The following is a 23,622-nucleotide window of genomic DNA, read 5'->3' on the forward strand; positions in this document are numbered from 1 at the left end:
TTAAAATTATTTTTCATCCTCGTTATTTATTTTTTTCTACCGCAATATTTATTTTACATTCAAAGGAATTTTTGGAATTTGGTAAGTCAATCTCTTATAAACAAGTGGTTCAAGACGTATTTTTATCGCCAGTGATTTTAAATAGTCTAACATCCAATCAGAGCGCTTCTTTCTGCGGAGCGCGTCCAATAGGAGTGTCTCTCCTAAGTTGGTCACTGATCCCATAAAAGAAGTCAGTCAGCCAGCGATAGAGTCTTGCTCAAGCCAACAGACATGTCGGAATTTCTGGAGGACCCGTCTGTGCTCACTAAAGATAAGCTCAAAAGTGCACTGCTGGCCCATAATGTGGCTCTGCCGAACGGCGAACAGAAGAAGGACGTATACGTACAGCTGTACTTGAAGAATCTGACCGCGCAGAATAAAAAGAGCAGTGGCTCTCCAGATGTCTTCTCCAGCGACGAGGATCTCCCTCCAGCCCCCGTGCTCTCCAACAGCAGCCGCTCTGGCAGGGTGGGTTACTTGAGCTTCCCTGGTTTGGAAATGCTTTTTATTTTTGACTTGTATTTGATTTGCATGTAAAATGAATCAGCTTGAGTTGATGCATTTCGCAGATTCGAATTTTTAACGTTATCTGTTGTATGAAGTCGTGCATGTTCTAAAGGCGTGCTTGTTCGAGTACAATTAAGAGGTTATGATTATCGGAGTAAATAAATGTCCGGGTTTGCCCATGTGCATGCCTCACAACTGAAAACAAACCGGCATGGCCAACTTTTATAATGGTGTCCGGTTCGTGAACGAATCCATCGTTATATTTGAGTTGGATCATTTCAGTGAATCAATGGAGTTAGATTACCAAACAGGTCTGTACGATTCTTTCACGAAAAGAGAATTGAAGAAGTGTTGCAAAGGTGTCGTATTTAAAATATTTGTATTACTTTTAGCACACTCTCGACATAATAACGTTAAGTTAGTTGATTTTAATTAGTTGCATTAGATTAAAACCTGCAGTAATGGCTACATTTAGCCAAAGATTGAGAATCTTTTTACCATTTGAATCACTTGCATTATATTTAGGTTTTAAATGACGACTTAAGAGCTGAATCACAGCTAACTTATAAGTACCCTAACTTGGTCTCTTGAAACTACAATAAAATCCCTGAAAATGTAATCAAAACACGTATAATTAATCAAAAATGAAGTCTGAACCGCAAAATGTATGTATTGCTTTATTTGAACGCTTACTGTAATATTATTTCTTGCAGAAATTTCAGGTATCACATTACACGCGGTGCCTTGAAAGAATCATTTCTGGAACAGGGTTTTGAAGCGAACTGTTCGAAAGAACCGATTCGAACGCTACATCCCGTTGACGTGCGACGATTTCCCGCGTAAATGCGTCGGTCTGATTCATTGCTTTGAGTTTCAATCAAGTGTTTAAAATCATAAATGCGTCACTTGCAGAGATTCTAACGTGTCGGAGATCTTAAACTGCTTTGTGTAATCCCCGTTTTACATCTGTTTTAGACGTGTCCATTCAAGTCACAGGAAACGTAAAAGCCCCAGCTTTATTATGAATGCATGAGGGAAGATCCATCCATAGTGTGGAAATGTTTACCTAGCATACCATAGTAATTCAGAAAGCTTTGATTTGTTTTGCTATGCATCTAAACTGATGTTGCTACTCCTTGGCATTTCGTAAAATATGCTGAATTTATGAAACACCTGTTCTTAGAGAGGGAGGGGAGTGTTTTTCACGTTTCTAAATATTTGTTACTCCTTTTTAATTCCCAGAGCTGTTCCAATCTATAATACGGCCTGTCTGAATTTGAATAAGCACAGTGTGCTTAAGTTATGTTTTAAGTTTACCAGTTAGTTTTGGTTATTCAGCCTTAGACGACAACCAATTGATTAATCGGGGCATTTTTTTTGGCTTTTTTTTTAATTAAATCTGCATCTTCCTATTGTACTGCGAATTTGGCCGATTTATAGGCAGGTGCATTTGCGTGCAGCTTGGGTGGGGTTTCGCCTAAAAGTATATTTAGGAAGTGTTCGTGACCATGTATTAAAAAATAAATGTGTAAAATATATATACTTTAAATGACAAAAGTATTTTTCACAAATAAACATTTAATAAAAATATAATTAAAAAGGAAGTGAACACCGTAACCCCGCAGGGCACTCTATTCTAGGATTTCAAATTCTAGGAAGTTTGTGTGCATTAGGAATCACATTTTTCAGTGAAAATGACATTAATATGACACAGGGCACATGCATAAAGCGCAGCATAATTTGAAATCGCTATTTTAAAATTAAAACCATTTTAAAACAATGAAAGTAAACAAGAGGAAGAATATGAGCCCTGTGCTCAGGCACTGCTGCTTTCAGCACTGTCAAAATAAATCTTTCATCTAAATGTTAGAATATATAAATAAGTAATATAAAATATAGTGATTAAATGTTAATTGCATGTAATATATAATTAATAAAACTGATAACATAAGTAAATAAAAAGCATTAATAAATAACAGAAAATAAACATTAAAATTATTAGAAAGACAAAAAAAAACATTTTATTGGATGTACTGATCAAATCTTAGGTAAATATATAATGAATGAATAAACGAATTAGATGTCGAGAAAATATATAAATTTTTATTGATTTTTTTTTTTTTTTTTTTTTAATGTTATGAAAACATAATAAATGAAAATGGTAGAATAAATAATATTTTAAATAAATATAAAAAAAAGTTCAATTCAACTTTACTCCAAATAAATGAACTTACCTGTTTTCAATAAACGCAGATGCGGCCAATTTTTCACAGTACGCGTGATATGACGTTCATATATAGTTGCATTCAACTATATATGAACTAGCAGTTTTAAATACAGTATTTTTAACTTTAGTTTATCAGTATGTTTTAAAGTATGTATTTTTGGGATTTTCCTTAGTGGTCAGTAATAATCATCAAAATTAAAAGAAATAAACTTTTGAAATATATCGCTCTGTGTGTAATGAATATAATATACAAGTTTCAATTTTTGAACAGAATTAGTGAAATAAATCAACTTTTTGATAATATTCTAATTATTCGACCAGCACCTGTATGCTTGGTTTGAGCAGCTTTATTTTATATGAATTTGGGAACGCCACATTCATCATTACAATTCTTATAAATATGTTGTTGTTTACAAAAAGTCACACAATCCTTCAGAAATCATTCTAATATATGCTGATTTGATGCACCAAGAAACGTTTCTGATTATTATCAATGGTGAAAACAGTTTTGCTGCTAAATATTTTTGTGGAAACAATGATACCACCCAAACATTTGAATAAGATTTAAAAAATAAAAAGAAAGAGAAATGTTGTAATTTTATTGATAGTGCATGAAGCCCCAAAGTGAGTGAAGATATTTAAAATGATTTATATCTAATAAATGCATTAACAAATTGAATTAATATATTTGCAAAATTGTTTTCAACATTGATAATAATCAGAAATGTTTCTTGAGAATCAAATAAATTGTAATGAATTCCAAAAGATCATGTGACACTGAAAACTGGAGTTATCCTAAAGAAATGCCTTGCCTAATATTTCAAATAATAATTTTATTATTTTTTTCTTTTTGATCAAATAAATTCAGCCTTGATGAGCAAAAGAGGTTTTTTTTTTTTTTTAATCATTAATAGGTGTAATGTTTCAATTTTATGCAGGTACTTTAATAACAATTCTATATACTTTACTATAATGTATTATAGTACATTATTATAATATATTGTATTGTTGTCATTATTATTAAATGCTGCTTTTTATTTTTTACAGGACGGTATGTGTTTTTACAATAAAATATCTTTTAATGTGAGTGCTTGGGGCGTGCTAAGGTTTTCCTTATTTTTTGTCTCTAGCTGATCACATGCCTGATTCATAACCAACTTTTTTAGTTTAATCACATTTTATTTTATATTATTTATTTATTCATGTTCAAGCACTTTTCCATAGATTTTTTTCCATCAATCCCCTAGCACTCTGTTGTGACCCCCTGGGGGTCAACTGACGGACCCCATTGGGAAAACCGTTGACTTAAATGATTGAATGGGAAGTTTGAGGTCTAGGAGTTGCAGCACAAGGCTGTTTTCATATTGGGTTTGGTCCCTTTATTGAGGAAATACTTTCTTGTTGAGGAATTTCTGCTTCAGCTGCCAAGTGTGTGTGTGTGTGTGTTTGCATTCCTCTTTGAAGATCTGTCTCTCATATAGTAATTTCTGGAGTGATGTGACCCATCTTTTGCATGTTTACATTGACAAGTAGGCTTGCCTTGATTGATGGTGTTGACTGTGAGACCGGTGTTAAGCAAAGTTTAAATAGTAGAGCCCGACTGATGTATCATCTTGCAAATATTATCTGCTAATATGACCATGTTGCCTTTTTTTTTTTTTTTTAACAGAAAACATAATGCAGGTAAAATGCTTGAAATGGTGTAATTACCTAGTTTGTTCATTTGAATCATTTACCTATTTTTTTTTTTTATTTGATGAATAAAAAAATTAATGAATTTTATTTAAAAACTAAGGAAATCCTGGAAAAGAGGAAAAATTCTAACAAACATAAAAACTAATAATTGCTTTACGCCGAATTGCCACTTTTACAAGCTATTTAAAAGCGAAGGAAAAGGATGTACGCCCACTGTGATACCTATGGAAGCATATGGGTAGCATTATTCAGTTTGGGATGTAATATGCAAAATGACAATGCAATATGTAAAATGGCAATGCATTTCTGTATTTACATTTACATTTTCCAATACATTTGTGCAACGTTTGGTGCAAAATGAAAATGAAAATTAAATTACATAATTTTCATTTGCCATTTACTACACCAGTTTTAAAATGTAAAATGAATATTAATTTTAACGCTTTATAAGTTGCAAAATTAAAATGAAAATGTATTACAGAAATGATTAGATATGTCTAACATGTTAAAGCAAAAACTGTGGCAAAATGATCATTTAAATGCTATTTTTCTTAATTGCATTAACACTCACAGTCAAGACACTTACGATTGCATTTTCATTCGGTGTCCCGCAATGAATGTAGCAAAACTCAATGTGCACATTGAAAATGCATTCCGAGCCGATCACGTGTCCCCGCCCTCGCGCCACGTCAATCATTGTGTGAACAAGGCGGGGCTTACAGAAGGTCAGAGACTCAAATCTCAAGAAGAGGATTCAATCAAGTGAGACAACATGGACAAGACAGTTGGTCCGTGTATGTTTTGATCATTTCGGTTTATGGCTTCAATATTTCATTCGGACTTGTGGGCGGAGCTGAAACGCTGCTTTCATCTGATTGGTCGAATCGGATCGGTTTTCATCTGACAGCCTTCAGCTCGGTCTTGTCATTCTTTCAGGCAGAATAAGAGTCAGTGCGAGTGAAGCACTGAAATGACTGAAACTACGCTCACTGTTATTAGCATAATATTTGAATCAGATGTAGCTGGGCACATAATTCGTGCTGCTGAGACCTGCAAATTAGTTCTAGGTTGTAGTATTGTATGAATATTGCCCCACTGATAAATACAGTGCAAATAGTTCTGTCCCTTTGGATAACAGTGAAGTGGAAATTAAAATCAATAATAGACTGAACAGTTCCATGTCTGTAACATTTACCACTCTCATCTTTTAAGTCATAAGGCACTAGGTATGTGTGTGTGTGTGACATTAATAAATAATTGTAAAAATGAATATAGTTACATTTCTAAATAAAAATAGTAAAATTAGCTCTATGCTGCTCAGTGCTCATGCTGCTCAGTGCTCCTGTAGCCTACCCCAGAGCGCCCTCTCGCGACTGTAGATGGTAATGTTTTCTCTTGGTCTTGAATAAATGTGACATATAGTCCAGTGCGACTTATATATGTTTTTTTCCTCGTCATTACGTATTTTTGGACTGATGCAACTTATACCGAAAAATACAGTTAACATTATTATTATTATTTATTATGAGAGTAATTGACACAGACTAGAACTTTAATGTTTCACCCAATTCAGCTCATATCTTTAGACTCGTCCGACTCGTGTTGCTTGTATAACTGGCCAGACTTACCTTCCCAAAAAATCCTATTTAATTTTATTTCATAAATTTAACTATATTTATTTCCACTTTACTGTTATCCAAAGGGACAGAACTATTTGCACTGTTTTTATCAGTGGGACAATATTCATACAATACTACAACCTAGAAATAATTTGCAGGTCTCAGCAGCACGAATTATGTGCCCAGCTATATCTGATTCAAATATTATGCTAATTAACAGTGAGCGTAGTTTCAGACATTTCAGCTGAAGGCTGTCAGATGAAAACCGATCCGATTCGACCAATCAGATGAAAGCAGCGTTTCAGCTCCGCCCACAAGTCCGAATGAAATATTGAAGCCATAAACCGAAATGATCAAAACATACACGGACCAACTGTCTTGTCCATGTTGTCTCACTTGATTGAATCCTCTTCTTGAGACTTGAGTCTCTGACCTTCTGTAAGCCCCGCCTTGTTCACACAATGATTGACGTGGCGCGAGGGCGGGGACAAGTGATCGGCTCGGAATGCATTTTCAATGTGCACATTGAGTTTTGCTACATTCATTGCGGGACACCGAATGAAAATGCAATCGTAAGTGTCTTGACTGTGAGTGTTAATGCAATTAAGAAAAATAGCATTTAAATGATCATTTTGCCACAGTTTTTGCTTTAACATGTTAGACATATCTAATCATTTCTGTAATACATTTTCATTTTAATTTTGCAACTTATAAAGCGTTAAAATTAATATTCATTTTACATTTTAAAACTGGTGTAGTAAATGGCAAATGAAAATTATGTAATTTAATTTTCATTTTCATTTTGCACCAAACGTTGCACAAATGTATTGGAAAATGTAAATGTAAATACAGAAATGCATTGCCATTTTACATATTGCATTGTCATTTTGCATATTACATCCCAAATTGAATAATGCTACCCATATGCTTCCATAGATACCGGTATTACCAACGTTTGTTATTATAGCTATTTTAGCAGCTATTATAGCTGATATATGATTTGATATTAAACATGATATTAAATATATTAATTTAATATAAAAATATTGATATTACTGATATTAAAATTCGAATTATATTAAAATTTAAAATGCATAATTTCAGTTAGGGTAGAAAAAAGCTTTTGGCTTCTCTCCTAAGGCCACAAGAGGGCACAGAGCAAAATATTGCTAATGCACGTTTATTCAAAGCATAAGAAAACATGACTGGATAAAACAAACAAACAATGTTTATAATCCAATTAGAATGAATAAAATTGCCTAAACAAACAAAACATGGGCTAACAAAAACATTATAATGCAACTTACATCGTCATTGCATCGCGTGCGCCACTGATAAAGGTCAAATATACTTCAGACTTCTGCATCATTTCATTTTTCGTCATCCGCTTGCAGGCAATTGTTTTGAAACCGTGCAGACACCTTTTGAAAGCTGTGCAGACGCGGAGGTGGAACGGAACACAGAATGTGAAGTATACCCCGGGCTTATAAGGCAGCCTCCTTAATGCACCCCTAAAATTGTGTGGATTTATTTTAAATTTGACTAATATTTGAAAATCAATTTTTTTTATTATTATTATTATTTTTGATAGCCCTAGTATACTTCACTCTTATTTTTTGTAAGTTGCATGAATTGTGGACCATTTAGTTGTCTGATCTCATCTTCAAACTTATATTAAGTGTTTTGACCAAATTGTGCTTTTCTGTGTTCCAATAAAACTGTTATGCAAAAGCCACAATTGACTCTATTGTGAGTAAGCAACAACATCATGCCTCATTATTGCAAATTTCCAGAGAGTTGACTTCTGCTGAACCAGATGCTCACTTTTATTTTGGATAGTGGTGGTAGGGACCAAAATTAAGCAACAGTAGTGAAATAAGTGTGTATAGGAAGATAGATGGAGAGAGGCGGTTTACAAAGAATGTTTTAATTTTGTCATTTGAGAATGAAACCATCCATTTCAGTGCATCACGAATATTGAAAGTTAAATACGTTCTCAATGTGTAAACATTATTGATGTACTATTAGTATTTGTATCCAGGTTATGTATTACAATAGTCAGTTTTTTTTTTTTTTTTTCATAATTAAAATTCAGTTTACCTGCAAGACCCCCGAGTCTGACATTAGCAGAAACTTTATAGGCATGAGGGGGTTGCCTGTGGATAAGGAAAGGCTCTTTTCCCTCCGTCCTGCTGGAATGCTGTGATTATGATCAGCCCCCGTGAAGGCCCCTAAGTGAAGCTCATGCGCCTTCACAATCTCCTCCTGCCCCTCATAACACATTCTCTCTTCCTCTACTTCACGGTTTTCACCATTTCTCCTTGGTCACATGGTTGTTTATGGAGCAAGGCTTGACTCCATGGAATGTTACTGGATTTGTATTGTTCATGCTACGTCCCACTACAAAAGTCTCTTCTCAATGCCTTCAGTCCCTAATGCCACTATTTCAGTGGCACTTTGCATAATCATTATTGATTTTTCATTTCACCTAATTTAACTTCATAGGTTTATCCAAATAAATATTTGCTCCTGCATTTACATGCTAGGCACATGTTTTCTTCATAGGGCTTGTTTTTAAACTCCACCCAGCTGGTTTTTCATGTAGGTAATAGTGTGTATATAGGGCTGAGGGGATGTAAAGAATGTACTTGTTTGTTTCCTTTGAAAACTAGCTTGGTGTTCGGAGCAGGCAGGGCACTGTTATTCTCTTGTTTCCTGTTCCAGTGTGTAATCCGGAGCCTATCGGGCATGTTTAGACACCTGTTGCTTTCGTCATTTTCACATTCAGTGCTAAAGCTTAGCAAAGTGCATGTGAATACTAAACCACTATATTCACTTTTATTAAAGATAATGTGACTTTTCTCCACAGAAAGCCACCAGGAAAACTGATAAAGTCCGTCCAGAGGATGTTGATGTCATTGATTTGAGCAACGAGGCTTTGAAGGACCTTTTACTAAAGTATGGCCTGAATGCTGGACCCATTGTTGGTGAGCCGTTTTTGAGATCCAAACTCAACATGAAGTGTAAATGTTTGCAGATATCGTAATGTTTCAACAGCGGGCCACCAAAAAGTCAAATGCTGTGTGAATCGCACCTTTTGAAATACCCCTCATGAAATATAACTTGAAATATACACACAAAATGTCACATTGCAAAACAACCACCCAACATTTTTTCGCTTCTGGAATAATCCAGTGGTATTGTGCAAGGCTATCAGTAAATCAGCAGTTTAGCCAAGCATGCAGCTTTGCGTGTTTATCCAACTCTGGCCTGAATAGTCATCATATCCAACAAATGGATGTTGGAAAGATCTTCAGACAATGCAGCAGACTTTCTTACTGCTTGTTCTGAATAGAACGGAACCCTCCGATGATGCCAAAGCTATATATCAAACAATATATTTCAGAAATATTGTCGTGATGAATTTTACTGACTTTAATGTCTTCATCACATCAGCATCCACTCGGAAGGTCTACGAGAAGAGGCTTCAGAAGCTGTTGGATCAAGGTCCTCCAGAGACTGTAGCCCCTCCCTCAGAGACATCTCAGACAGATGGCAGACAGAATGGCATCATAGACTCAGACCAGTACAGTGACAAGGAGGAAGGTAATGGACAAACAGATCCCTTTTATTTAAGCACATACTTATAGAAATACATGTTCAAAAAATGCTCTTTTGATTGTTTGTCAGAAACGGTAGCTCCAGCCCCTGAGTTTGTGCCAGAACCTGAACCGGAAGTAGAGGCCGAGTCGATTCCAGTTGTGGAGCGACCAATCAGGAGCAGAGGGAAAGTACCAGTGACTAGCAGAACACGCAGTGGCCAGCACCACAGGGTGAGGAGGAAGAAAGAAACCTGTGGATTGTGCTTGCTTGTGCTTTTCCTTTTCCTTGTTTGTTTCTTTTGTACATCTGCCAAAATGCCTCTGTTAAATCAAAAGGTTTAATCCATTTACCTGCAACAAAGGAAATGTAGTGTAAACGTAGCACTAGACACAACAGCACAAGGATGTAGTCAAAAACAGTGATTTAGTTCAAAGTTTTACGTTTCTTGTTTACATGACATTGTTTTCAAAACGAGCTGCGAAAACCGCCAAATCACTTCTGTATGCCAGACCAGTAGTTGGCGCTGTCACCTTGTTAGTAAACGGTACCAGTAGGGAAATGACGATTATATGTTGTATATGATGCGTCTCCGCTGTTGATTGTAATATTGGTAAAGTAAATCCACACTTTGCCGAAGAAGTGTTCGCAAACTCTTGAGCAGCAACAACACTACCATGTACTCCATTGTTGTTTGTTTGTTCACGCCATTTAAAATAAACAAGTACTGCGCATGTCTACATACCTAACACGTATTAAGCACGCACATGACGTCACCGGTTTCAAAGATTCCTGTATTGGGTGTTTACATGTAAACTATAACGGTGCCGTTTTCAAAAACTTGCATTTGAAACCCGTTTTCAAAAATGTGCGTTATCAGTCCCCAAAATGCCATTGTCGTGTAAACGAACAGGCAAACTGCATAAAATTTTTTCAATTTTTGGCTGAAAACGTTGTCGTGTAAACAGCCCCTAGTAGTGGTTGAGCTATGTCAGGAGCGAGGTGGTAGATATACACTACTGTTAATATACAACATGATAGTCCAGTTCCTGTCACTTTGCACAGTATTTGTTCAACATTCACATAAATAAATGAAAGCCAATTAGTGTCAATCAATTGAGTTTGCTTTTAAAATTGACAAACAGGCAAACTACAGCTTCTGTTAGTTTAAGTGAGCACAGTTACTTTAAGGCCGTTTGTCTAATATCCCATATGTGTTAAGTGAAGCAAAATCTGCAGACTGAAGATGTTTACATGATGTCAGTTACAGCTAGCACTCCCACGGTCTCATATCCCTTCCCTTTTTCACTTTAGCTTCAGCTCGGCCCAGACTTTAATCCTCTTTTATCTTCTTATTCTCTCGCTACCTCCAGACACGCTTGGCTTTCCCATTCCTGTGTGACTTCACTCAGTTTTACATCTCTTTGTAGACTTATTCAGGTCACTTGTAAACATGGCCAAGAGAATTCTCTCATCAAAGACTTCTTCCATTCAGAGGATCTCGATTCAAATAAAAGCTGCTCAAGTTTGGGCATGCTGTTCAAGGCAGTACAATAGTTGCATCCTGTGTCACCCTTTACTCTTTAAAAAAAAAAAAGAACAAAAGAAATTCAAGTTCTTTTGTCTATAATACAGACAGTTGCCATTTTTAATCACCCCATGTGACGTCCCCACCTGCATATTTTCCCAGAATTATCTGTCCAGGGCACCACCTTGTGTAGAAGAGATTTGACCTACTGCAGGTTGTCACATGACTGCTCTATATTTGAATGTTGTCATGCCTGATGTCAATATCAGATAAGCTCCATACTCATGCATGGAAAATTCTAGACTTTTTGTTGTGTAATGTGTAGGAGGATGAAGATGAGGAGGATGTTTTGAACATAAAGAGAAAGATGAAGAGATCTTCTCGCAGGCTGGATCAGATGGTTCCTGCAAGCGACGACACTGTAACATAAGCTGTGGTTATGATATTAATGTGCATCACCTGGTTTCTGGGTGTGGTGAGAAAAGAGAAACACATTTGGGTTTGCACACAGGTGGACCGGGTTATGTTGAGCTCAAATTTGTTTCACAAATGAGCCAAGGCTATAATATACTTGTTTCTCAATAGTAAGCAAGGTTTGTATGCATGTGTGGTGTTTTCAGGAGAACTCTGAGCTCTCATCTGCAGAATACGGCTCTGTTTCTCAAGACAGGAGAAGAACAGGACCTGTGGTAGGTGGCCATGACACTAGCATAGTGCCAACTGCCTAAATTATTATCCTGATCTCATGAACATGCTTTTATCCTTATATTAAAGGCAGCAAGAAAAGAGCCCAGACCCTTGCTCACAGATAGGATGTCAAAGCTGTCATCCAAGACTGAATCCCTGAGACGACGCAGTGCACCAGTCCGCTCATTTCGGCCTGATTTGAATGAGGCTCCTGTCACTGATAAGGTGTCATTCTGCTTAAAAAAAAAAACTTGTCCGAGGCTTCAGTTTGACACGAAAAAATAAAACCATTGAGGTTCTGAGTTTGTAATCATTTCCTTTCCCTGAAGTTATTCCAAACCTGTGTGTGTGATTCTTCTGTTGAACACAAAAGATTATTGAAGAATATTGGTAACCAAACAGTTGCTGGAAGCATAGTATGGAAAAAAATACAATGGAAGTCAATGGCTACCATCATTTGGTTACCAACCTTTCTTTTAAAATATGATCTTTTGTTTTCAACACAAGATAAATTCATATAGGTTTGGAACGCCATGTCTCATTTGTTTGTTTGGAAATCATGTCTCATAGGATTTTTCTAAGCCCTCATTAGCGAAGGAGGTTTCGATTTCTCTGGTGAGGATGAAAGCACAAACCTTGGTAGGTCCAGAAGAAACCTCACACATGAATATGAATCGCATCATGTTCTAGTACAACAGTGTTTCTAATGGTGTCATATTGAAGGCAGAACCCAAGGATCCCAAACCCTCAAAGCGCTCCTCTACGTCTGCGACTGACTGGTCAGAATCACCAAAACATCACATCTCTCCTTACCAGTCAACCGTATCTGGTTTACATAGCACCACTCCCATTGACAAGGTGCCAACCTTACAGAAATCTTCCATATCTTTCAACTTGAGAATGAAAGCGTCATGTTTAATGGAGTCGCTGATTGTTTTTTTTTTGTGTCACTCTTCTCTGTAGTTTGATGAGAATGCAGCTGAAATCACTTCTCCTCCAGTTAGAGCATCCAATCGAGAGCCGCTAGTTTCCCTGCTTAACACTGCTTGTGTTGAGGTGATGATATACATGTGTCCATCTTTAGTGATTGCTTTTAGCTCTAAATCCCCATTTTGTACTGTCTACTTGGCCTCAAAATGCATATTTGTGCAACATAAAGGATCTTAATTGAAATGTTCATGGTCTCAGGTGGATGGCCAGGGTATGCAGGACATGCTGAGCTGTAGATCTGCGAACCGTGCTCCTGTGGTATGTCTCAAGGCAGTCCACACCTGTTTTTAACATACATTTTAGGTGCTTATGAGCTTTTGTTTCTTCTCTGAAGGCTCAGAATGTCAAATCTGTCACTGTATCGAAGCTTTCAAAGTCTCATTTGAGTCAAACCAAACCTTCCAAACCCTTGATGGCCATGGTGAGCCATCTTTCACCTTCCTGTGATGGCCAAAGACAGGTTTTCCCATCACACTCAGTTTCTTTTAGGGATTCTGCATCCAATACGGCTTCAGAGGACAGTCTACCTGTCTTGTATGACATTTCCCAGGTTTGCAGTTGATTTATTGTTGGATATTTGTTTTTGACACGGTAATGGGTTGCATGCAATTGTAATTGACCATTGTTGGTTCATCAGGAGAGCTTTGGCTCACCAAAGACTGAGTCCAAGACTAGACAGTCCAAAATCACCCCTTTCTTTTCCCAAATCACTTCTGTCCGAGGACTTGGTGGCAGCCAGACTGAGACGCCAAAGTCTGCAACGGTAATTTCATGAGTTTTAAGGTGCTTGGTTCCGAAGGTGTGTAAAGGTGATGAGGAAATGTGGGATTCACAAACTTGGGATTCAAGAATCACTTAGATTATGCACGACTGTGGTGTTATGTAACTTCTTTCTTTCTTTTTGTTTTGAAGTGAAAGCTGTCAACATGGATTTTCAATATCACAACGCTTGTGGTGGTGTGTTATCCTGCCCCAGTTTTCACATCTTTGTTGCTCTGTCTTTGTGCACAGGTTGAAAAGGTGTCTGCTATTGATCAGACCCCAAGGACTGTAGAGAGAGATGTGCTCAAAGAGATCTTTCCCACCGAAAACCTCAGCACCCCTACTGGAATCAGGTATGGAGGAGGAAATGGGTTTCTAGCATTCACACTGATCAAACACCGGAGCCTTGTGTTTTAGGGTCGAACACTGATAAGGGTGTCCAAGTCTTGAAAAACCTGGTTTAAAACGGCCCCCTAAAGCTATACTATTTTTAAGGTACTATACATTTGATTATAAAGTATCAAATGGTGAAACAAAGTAAAAACTTGCTCTCCTTAAACCTTGAATATGTGAGTGTACAATTAATAATTATCTCAATCATTATTTTGCTAAATGTATTTAAGATAAAAAGTTGTATTTTTCTTTACTATTATTGTTATTATTTGTACAAATATAATTGAACTCATGAATATCATTAGGTACATAACAACTTAACAACTTTTCAGACAGTTATCAACCTGACTTTATGATAAGTATTAACATATAAAAGATGCTTATTCAAGTGATTGTAGGCATGAGTTTTTTTTTTTTTTTTTTATGAAATAATTCTGAACAAAATGAGTTATGAGAATATATATACACACACACACAAACAACAGATAAGTTACAATAAAAGATAAGTAGCAAAAGATTGCAAATAAACAGAACTAATTATTATTTTTATTTTTTTTACGTACATAAAATAAAATTTCTTGTTTCTATTAAAGTATTTGAAAACAAGGTAAATTTTCCTTGAAGCAAAATTTTCTAAAATATTAAGACTTCTTTTCAGAGAATCCAGCTTAAATCAAGTTAATTCTTCAAATGTATTTTTAGTGCCACCTGTCGCCGACCAATCAGAGGAGCAGCCGGCCGGCCCCTGGTCGGTGACACATGGCTGGACGAATCCCGTCTCCGTCTTAAGGAGCTCAGAGAAACCAGCTCCTTCTCCACCTACACAGAGACCCAATCCTACACAGAGACCCGATCTGTTCCACGTGTGGCCGCTGTCCCTCTGACCGCCTCCAAGCCCCCGGCGCCCCCTGCTGTGAAGAGCAGAGCGTGGCGCAGCCTGCCAGTGTGGGTGCAGCTTCTGCTGCTCAGTGTGGTCGCTGGATTCCTGTTCTTTGTCTACCAGGCCATGGAGACCGATGAGGTTGGACTCTTCAGGCAGAGCGGAGCAGATGATAGCACCAGCAAATGAATGTGATGCGAATCGGCCCACTCTTTGCCCTCTCTATCGCACTCAGCCAGTGCATCTCTCTGGTGACTCAACAGCTGTGGACTTTTACCTGAGATCGTTATAGATTCATACAGAGCTTTTGCATCATGTATGTCAGCTCATGTTCTCTTCCAAATGAACCGGTTTAGAGGGAAAAAAAACTGGTTATAATTTTAAAATGGTGACTTTTCTTACTTTTACAGAATAATGTTGATGCTGTCTGTGAACGGGAGTCTGAGTTGTAGTGCTGAAGGAGTCGGATAAATACACTTGCTTTGTTTGTAAACTACATTTAGAGTCTACTTGTGACTATTTTTGCATTTATTTTCACATGTAGCTCTTTAAAGGTGCCGTATCCATCTTAACATTGATGCCCTTGTAGTATTTATGTATGTTGTGGAAATACAAATATTTTCAATAAAATGTTTTGCAATGTGAGGCCATTTTAATTTTTTTATTTTTATCATTTTAATCCCTTATTAATTCGGTATCTTGGAGTTGCAAATTGACAGTTTGCAAGAAGATTTACACTGTCTAGTTCTTAAAAACAAAACAAAAAAATTAGAAAACTTTTCTCAGTTTTGAAAAATGTGTTCTTTTTAAATCATCAATTTTAAATGTCTTTTTAAAACAAGAATTTGGGTTAATAAACTGCAAGATCTTTATACTAATGTAACAGTAGAACTGGACAATGAGTTAAACACCTGCCATCGTGTCCTTTACTCTGCTTTTAAGACTGATACACTTACGAATCAATATTCTGAATATGTATTTATTTTACATTACAAAGTGCTCTGTATTTGTGAGGTAAAGCTTGGAAGGTTCAGGTACTTTTTATGTACATGACAGAATATGGCTTAATAAAGCGGTTTACCTCATCAATTTCAGTTTGGTTTATTTGTATAAGTGTCTGTACACCGTATATGATGAACCTAAATCTTAACTAATTGTATTGTAAAGGGTGAGAGAACGGGTTCTTCACAGAGACACTGGAAAGTCTGACCTCCCTCTGATCTGGTATACTGTAGGTAATGAGGATATAACCGCTCGGCCCTGTGCTCGGATCCAGGAATAGACCTTCTCATTGAGTTTAATCGCCTTACACCAGCCTCTGCTGTGCGTAATAAGCTCACACACATTATCACGAGTTCAGGTTTGCAGTGAAACTCAACCATCAGTTACTACAATTTAGTTGGTGCAAATGAATGTGGTGTATTTGATAAATGTGTGTTTTTTTTATTTCTATGAATGCTAGTGTGGCCCATAACTCCTCTTTCATATGGATTGGTGCTCACTCCGTGTGATGACGTCACAGAAGGTCAGGGTGATTTAGTCTGAGGTCATCTGATGTCTCAGACTCGCCTGCCGCTGATGCACCCAGGAGGCGCCGTTTCTTTACAACTGACGTGTGAGTGCACCACATCTTTCAATATGAATTTCTGAAGAACTTGAATGAGAGAGAAATTCTGTTTCTCTGCAATGTATGCGAGAAAGGCTAACTTCTGTTTGCTTCTAATTGTCACCTGACCGTTTCAGCAGTAAACCCTGGTGAAAATGTACCCAACTACCATAACACAGCTGGCACGGTCGAACCCTTTCCAGGCTCCTCTTTTCTCCATTAAACCAGATCAGCAACAAGAGAGCCTGCAGATAAAGCGCAAACTTGCTGCAGCAGCTTATGATGGTAAGAAGTTCTTCTTTACCTCCTGAATTGGAAAGTTGGTTGCAAAAAGTAGTATACTTATGTCCAAAATAGATGATTTTTTTTTTTTTGTCTGTTTATAACTTTTTTTTTAATTCTTTTTTTGTCCTCTGAATTTTTTATTTTGCTAGTATTTTTAGGTTGTTTTTTTGTTTAGTTTTTTGTAAGAGTTTTGGAGAGATTGTTGGTGTTGTGACTATACTATATTTAAAGTGCACTCTGACTGTCAGAATGCACGTCATTCCATTCGTAAAGAATTAACCTCAGGGCTCAGGGCTAATAGACTTTACCTTGTCATAATTGACTGTTAATTCCTAGACACTTTTTCTCGAGAAAACATTGCACTTGAACATGAAGGACACCTTTTTACTGTTAAAAGAATAGTTGACCCAAATATAATTATATACTTCTTTCGCCCTTCTTCCTTGGGACACAGAGAGAGAAATGTTTGTGCTAAGTGGTGTCTTCTATCCAATTACAGTGAATGAGGATAAAGCATGCAAAATCATCCTGATTGTAGATTTAATGGTTTGTAAAGAATATATAAAGTTTCCTGCAGTCTTGCAATAGTTATTTCAGTTATTTAGTGTTAACTGCTGCAAGTTGCACTCGAGAAAGGCACAATATGTGACTAAATCATTCAGAATTTGTAAACTGGATCAGACTGAGACGAACAGCTGATTCTCAGTTCATACAATGCTACATCTGTGATGATTGTGCCACTGAGAACACCATCTTATTTCACTTCCTTGGGCTCCAAACACATTGATTTGGCTTTAAGCTCAATGTATTTTTCCTCTCTTTTATCTCACACAGACAATATTGATGTTTGTGATGTTAAATGTGGTTTCTTTTTGTTCCCCAGATGCAGATGTGAGCTGTGAATATGGGTCAAATAAATATTACGCCTTCTGCGGCTTCGGTGGGGTTTTGAGTTGTGGTCTCACACACACAGCAGTCGTGCCCCTCGACCTCATTAAATGCCGCATACAGGTGTTGGTTTTGCTTCTCTAATGTAACTTTAAAACTATATATGTAAAAACTAAAGAGGTTACCTAATGGTTTTGACTTCCTCCAGGTGGACCCGGTTAAGTACAAGTCCATCTTCAATGGTTTCTCAGTGACCCTGAGAGAGGATGGCTTTAGGGGTCTGGGCAAAGGGTGGGCTCCTACATTCATTGGTTACTCCATGCAAGGGCTTTGCAAGTTTGGTTTCTATGAAGTCTTTAAGGTGCTGTACAATGACATGCTTGGAGAGGTGAGTCTCTGCTTTGGAGATACAAAAAAGACTGTCCCAGAACACATATTTTTTGCATATATGTTTATGATGACTGCTGTTGTTTGTTTTGGTCTGGTGAGCAGGAGAATGCTTATTTGTGGAGGACATCAGTGTATCTGGCCGCATCTGCCAGCGCTGAATTTTTCGCAGATATTGCACTGGCTCCTATGGAAGCATGCAAAGTGCGCATCCAGACGCAGCCCGGCTACGCTAACACCCTCAGAGAGTGCGCCCCCAAAATGCATGATGAGGAGGGGCTAAAAGCGTGAGTAGATACTTCACACTACAATCCTCAGAGGTCTAAAGAGACCAAATAAGATTTTGTTGTTGTTGTTAATTAAATGAATGCTATATTTTGCTATATTTAATACATATTTCATGGTACTAGACCATATTTACCTCTAAATTATACACTATTTATTTCTATATCAAATAATGCAAAACAAATTTTATTTGTATTAATATAAACAAATTTATATTGTTTTCCAATTAATAAATTAAGTTAAAATGAAGCAAAAGTATTTTCTAAAAGTATATATAGGGCTATATAATGTATAAAACAATATTGTTCTATATATACATAGTTCTGTGTATGCCCTATTTGCTTATAAGAGTATTTTCAGATATAATTGTTTATGATTATTAGGTTTTGTGTTTGAATGTATATAGTCATTATCAAAGACTTTGATAATGATCGTGGCTGATTTTTAGATTATGACCCCCAAAAATTGCTCTGTATTTTCAATATTTCTAATTTATTTCCTATCACGGTCATTTTTACCCAAGAAAATCCCAAGGGACCCTTTAACCTTTCTTTTTTAACTTATCAAGTGCCACAAAAAATCTAATTTCGTACCATTCTGAAGAAGTAAAAAAAAAAAATAATAATAATAATAATAAAATAACAATTAATATATATATATATATATATATATATATATATATATATATATATATATATATATATATATATATATATATATATATTGTAAAATGTATAAAATTATAAAATGACCAAAGACTAGTAGGGGGTTAAGTCTGACCAAACTACACCAAAATTACATTCTCTTTTAAGAGTGCATTACACTTATTTAATAATAGTCAATAGCTCTATGACAAAAATGTAATATTCATTGAACCTTTACAGGTGCTTTGAAAAAACTTTTTTTAGATGATTCAGATCGCCACACTTGCAAAAATATACTTATCTTAAGATTTCTTCACTGTTTTTGGGGTACCCAAAATGGTCATGGCTGTGAAAACCCTCTTTTGTACTTTTTTTTAAGAGTGCACCTATGAGGCCCTTGAGAGGACTCTGTTGGAGTCTTAATTGTCTGTGGCTTTATCTGTCTAGGTTCTATAAAGGTGTTTATCCCTTGTGGCTGAGGCAGATCCCATACACCATGATGAAGTTTGCCTGTTTCGAGCGAACCGTGGAGATGCTGTACAAGTACATAGTACCGAAACCACGCAGTGAGTGCTCCAAACCTGAGCAGCTGGTGGTGACCTTTGTTGCTGGTTATATTGGTAAGTTGTTAGGCCCTTAGATACAAGTTTAGAAACATTTAGACATACCTTTTTAGCATGATATTTCTCTGTAGAGAGTGCCGGCTTAAGTTTGCCCCGAATGATATAAATAATTCTAAGCTGTGTTGTATGTCTGTCCTCAGCTGGCGTGTTCTGTGCTGTGGTGTCCCATCCCGCTGACTCTGTGGTGTCTGTACTGAACAAAGAGAAAGGCAGTTCAGCTGTAGAGGTGCTGAAAAGGCTGGGACCCGCAGGTGAGTATGCATATGCATATTTATAACATTTAACAGTCAACAGCTGTTGATCAAATAACAAAGAAAACAAAAACCCTGAGGGGGTTGTTTTGCCATAACGTCCAGCATACTGTACACTGTCTTGCTTATCACATGATTACTTACTAAATAAATACATTCATAAACATAAAATACTGATTTGGAATTATTTTATTATGTAAGAAGAAAAGACTAGTGGCTAGCATAGATGGGAGAAAACCATGATTATACACTTTAATGGCCATTATAAAATAATATTTCACCACAGAATAACACAACTGACCAAACAAAAAGACGTACATTAAAAATAGCAATTATTATTCTTTGTCATCATTGCTGTCACATTAGTAAGGGTTATTCGGAGCTCTATTCCTAGAAAACATTGTTGTTACATGACCAATTTGTGGACGATTTCAACTGAAAAAAAGTTTGTTATTTGCCTGATCTTTATTTTTGTGACAAACAATATTAAATAAGCAACTTTTAGACTATGTCATATCATATACCCAGTTAAACATTATCATAGAATAAATAAATAAAAAAGATACAGATGTATACTGTAGCATTTGCAATTTATGTCAAAAGACTTCCCTGTGGTAGACTGATTGATTTGTGTTTAGCAGAATGTATTTTTTATTACGGTAATTAAACACTGATTATACTATATCAATATTGCCCTCAAAAGACAGAAAGCTATTCAGGCATTTATCTTCAGCATGGCTTTGTATGATATTGTTAAAAACTTTTTATACATGGTTAATGTTATTATATTGCTCATAAACTGCTCATAAAAACCTTTAGACTTCGAAGCACCATTTCACTGAGGTTGCGGATGGGTGTTATACTCTTTATCACCAAAAGAGGAGGCTGTTGTTCCTTGACTCATTCCCATTAGATCAGCTCAGTATCACAGGGATCTCATTAGAAATCAAAAATAACCAATTCATTTTGTTCTTTTATCTCAGATGGTTAATTATTGGCATGTTTGCGTGTCGTGAGATCTAAGCACCGTAGTAACAGGTCTATATTTGTGTAATGTATGATCATATGAGCTATGTTTTTCTCCCAGGTGTGTGGAAGGGTCTTTTTGCTCGAATCATTATGATTGGCACACTGACCGCTCTCCAGTGGTTCATCTACGACTCCGTGAAGGTGTACTTCCGTCTGCCCCGTCCACCGCCCCCTGAGATGCCCGAGTCCCTTAAGAGGAAGATGGGTCTCCTGGACTACTAGACTCCTTTCTTATCAACAGTATCCTGAATAACTAAATAAAGGCAAAGATTTTTCCACATTCACCACTTAACCAATAAACTCCACAGTCTCTTGGGTGTTTATCATTGAAGAAAGCACTATTGAAGGATCACTACATGCTCCCAGTGTCACTAATGAATATTAGAGTAAAATCAATCACACACTAAACATCTGTTGACTTTGAAGTTTTGTCAAACTATTTTGCTCTCAATATGTAACTAAACTAACTAAATCCACAAAGACTATTGTATGTATCATCTAGAAATAGAATTGTTGAAATGTAAGTGTTTTGTCATTATGTGTAGAATTATAAAAAAATGTCTGAAATTATGGAATGTTATATGCACATATTTTATATATGGTTTAAATATATAGGCTTATTTTTATACAACAGAACAGGGTTTAATTGTTGTTATCGTTAACTAAAACAAATTAAAATGTTTTTGTTAATTAAAATAAAGCTGAAGTAAAATAATGTTAGGTGAAAAACTTAAAACTAAAAAATGTAAGCACCTACTTGAAATAAAAGACTAGTTTAGGCTAGATTTACTGAAACTAAATACAAATTTAGGCTAAACAAAAATATAAAAAATACTTAAAACAACAACAAAAAGCAAATAAAAAATTTACTAAAATTTTAACTTAACTGAAAATGAAAACTAGAATATAAATGATTATTATATTATACTATAAAAACGAATAAAAAACATTAATAAACACCATAATATTATATACATATTGCTAATGCTAAGATCAATTAAATAAAACTGTATAATTAAAAACATACAGAATTAGAATGCAATAAAACAATTACATGATCTTTAAAAAATCTTAAATGCTAAAAAAAAAAAAAAAAAAAAAAAACATGAGAAATACAAGTAAACATTTTAGGTCGTTCTGGTTCTGCTATCAAAGGGCAAACAAGATGGAAACTCCTGATCTGGAATATCATCTGAATACACTTCTCAGTTTCATTTCTGAATGTTTCATAGCGTTTTTCAGTCACATTCAGAGATGTGCTCCCCACAGTGTCTCGATAGCTTTGAGTGGCCTGTAAGAGTGATGAACAGATCCTGTCTCATTGTGATGTCACAATGCCCTTGCGTTCTCTGTCCTCTTCTGTTCTCATCAGCTTGATGTAAGCAACAGGAAAATAGTGACCCGTGACCTCAATACAGCTCTCCTATCAGAGGAACACCAAGCAGAGAGGGGTCATTCACTTCGAAGAGTGGGTCTACATTTGGGTCGTCTTTGTGAGAGTGGATGAGTTTTTGAGAGGGAGGGATGGATGGGGATAGTCTGTGTTTGTGTGCTCTATTGTTGTCATTATATCCCATTTGGTTTGTGTTGTTAATGTGGTTTGCAGTGGCAGAGCCGTGAAGTTGAATTCTGAGAAATGAATGCTCTCTGGTTTGCTTCCAAGGCCCCTGATGCTGAGGGTTGAAGGTCACAGGGTTCCAAGTGGCAATTCCCTGTAACCTTTACTCCACAAATGCATTCACACTGTAATGGCTCCACATGCACCTTCACCTCCCTAGAGAGTAATGCAGCATCAAGCCATCAGAAGTGTGTTAAAAGCACATGATTTCATTGTGCTTTTAGTATATAAATCATACAAACTAGAATGAACGAATGAATCAAAACCCACATAAAATACTGTTAGTCCAGCTGGCTATCTTTAGTGAAAACATGTGCATAGAGGGTTCAAGCAGCTGTTTTATAATACTTCGTAAGGCAATAAACGCAGAACATTTAGGCCAAAAGAAGCAATCAAATCCATACAGCTTCACCAGCAAATACCATCCTCTATGTATTTGTGCATGGAAGTGTGAGCTAATATGTCTGTCTCCCTCTATTATCACAGCCCTTGTCTCCTAAAGGTCAGTCTGAAATAGTATGCAGTCCTCTCACCGGGTCACATGGGTTCATTTATAACCAAAGGAATGGCAGCCACTGTAATATTCCAGGGGAGGGATTGAAGAGTCTAGGCACTGGAAAATCCATTACAGGTCTTAATAATTAAGAAGAATGTATATATAAAACTTATATCAATATTTCCTTTTTGCCAACTCGGAGTCAAGACGTCACTATGGAAGAAATCCTATTCATTTCCCATGTTTCAGCTGCCCTCATTACCCTCAGAAAAACCTCTCTTTCTCTCTCTTTCTCTCTGATAATGGCAGGCCAGTGGTTGGCTACTGTTTGAATGGGTGTTGGGTTTGTGCTAACTGATTGGTGGGAATAAATGAGGTGAATTATAGCAGTGAGGGATGAACCCATGATGTTTACATTCATTGCACTGTTTAGACACTAAATACATTTATCAGTCATGGCAACTATTTAACTTAAAATTTCTCAACTAGCATCTGATAACTAATTTCAGTGAGATGATAGGTTGTATTTGTACTTTGGTATTGACAAAGCGCTATTTTTAGAGTACAAAAATCTAAATTT

At 36.4% G+C, this 23,622-nt stretch overlaps 2 protein-coding genes across 7 annotated transcripts; both read left to right on the top strand.

The window, feature by feature from the left end:
- The first annotated feature begins 208 nt into the window (after window positions 1–208).
- LOC113065225 (lamina-associated polypeptide 2, isoforms beta/gamma-like) lies at window positions 209–15,575 on the top strand. 5 transcript variants are annotated; one of them, XM_026236496.1, is made up of 15 exons: window positions 209–510; window positions 8,960–9,077; window positions 9,547–9,696; window positions 9,781–9,923; window positions 11,544–11,639; window positions 11,839–11,907; window positions 11,993–12,130; window positions 12,476–12,544; window positions 12,629–12,763; window positions 12,869–12,961; window positions 13,094–13,153; window positions 13,230–13,445; window positions 13,533–13,658; window positions 13,907–14,010; window positions 14,753–15,575. In XM_026236496.1, exons 1-15 carry the CDS (start codon window positions 274–276, stop codon window positions 15,117–15,119), a joined length of 2,121 nt encoding a protein of 706 aa, XP_026092281.1. In that variant the 5' UTR covers window positions 209–273; the 3' UTR covers window positions 15,120–15,575. The 5 variants fall into 5 exon arrangements, with proteins under 5 accessions (XP_026092281.1, XP_026092291.1, XP_026092298.1 ...); XM_026236506.1 differs by lacking the exon at window positions 11,544–11,639 and having other exon boundaries at window positions 210–510; XM_026236513.1 differs by lacking the exons at window positions 13,230–13,445; window positions 13,533–13,658 and having other exon boundaries at window positions 210–510.
- Window positions 15,576–16,179: 604 nt separating this feature from the next.
- On the top strand, window positions 16,180–21,554 carry LOC113065263 (phosphate carrier protein, mitochondrial-like). Of its 2 annotated transcripts, none has more exons than XM_026236521.1 (8): window positions 16,180–16,545; window positions 16,674–16,821; window positions 17,705–17,832; window positions 17,918–18,097; window positions 18,202–18,383; window positions 19,473–19,645; window positions 19,789–19,899; window positions 20,987–21,554. In XM_026236521.1, exons 2-8 carry the CDS (start codon window positions 16,692–16,694, stop codon window positions 21,148–21,150), a joined length of 1,068 nt encoding a protein of 355 aa, XP_026092306.1. In that variant the 5' UTR covers window positions 16,180–16,545; window positions 16,674–16,691; the 3' UTR covers window positions 21,151–21,554. The 2 variants fall into 2 exon arrangements, with proteins under 2 accessions (XP_026092306.1, XP_026092303.1); XM_026236518.1 differs by having other exon boundaries at window positions 16,677–16,821.
- Window positions 21,555–23,622: the final 2,068 nt, after the last annotated feature.

The sequence above is a fragment of the Carassius auratus genome, chromosome 4 (assembly GCF_003368295.1).
Source record: "Carassius auratus strain Wakin chromosome 4, ASM336829v1, whole genome shotgun sequence".
Lineage (NCBI taxonomy): Eukaryota > Metazoa > Chordata > Actinopteri > Cypriniformes > Cyprinidae > Carassius > Carassius auratus.

Coding starts and splice junctions, on each gene's coding strand:
- LOC113065225 (XM_026236496.1), top strand. CDS start 274: ATGTCGGAATTTCTGGAGGACCCGTCTGTGCTCACTAAAGATAAGCTC. Junction 9,697..9,780: donor GTACAGTGACAAGGAGGAAG/GTAATGGACAAA, acceptor ATTGTTTGTCAG/AAACGGTAGCTCCAGCCCCT. Junction 11,908..11,992: donor GGAGAAGAACAGGACCTGTG/GTAGGTGGCCAT, acceptor CTTATATTAAAG/GCAGCAAGAAAAGAGCCCAG.
- LOC113065263 (XM_026236521.1), top strand. CDS start 16,692: ATGTACCCAACTACCATAACACAGCTGGCACGGTCGAACCCTTTCCAG. Junction 18,384..19,472: donor GATGAGGAGGGGCTAAAAGC/GTGAGTAGATAC, acceptor TTATCTGTCTAG/GTTCTATAAAGGTGTTTATC. Junction 19,646..19,788: donor CTTTGTTGCTGGTTATATTG/GTAAGTTGTTAG, acceptor GTCTGTCCTCAG/CTGGCGTGTTCTGTGCTGTG.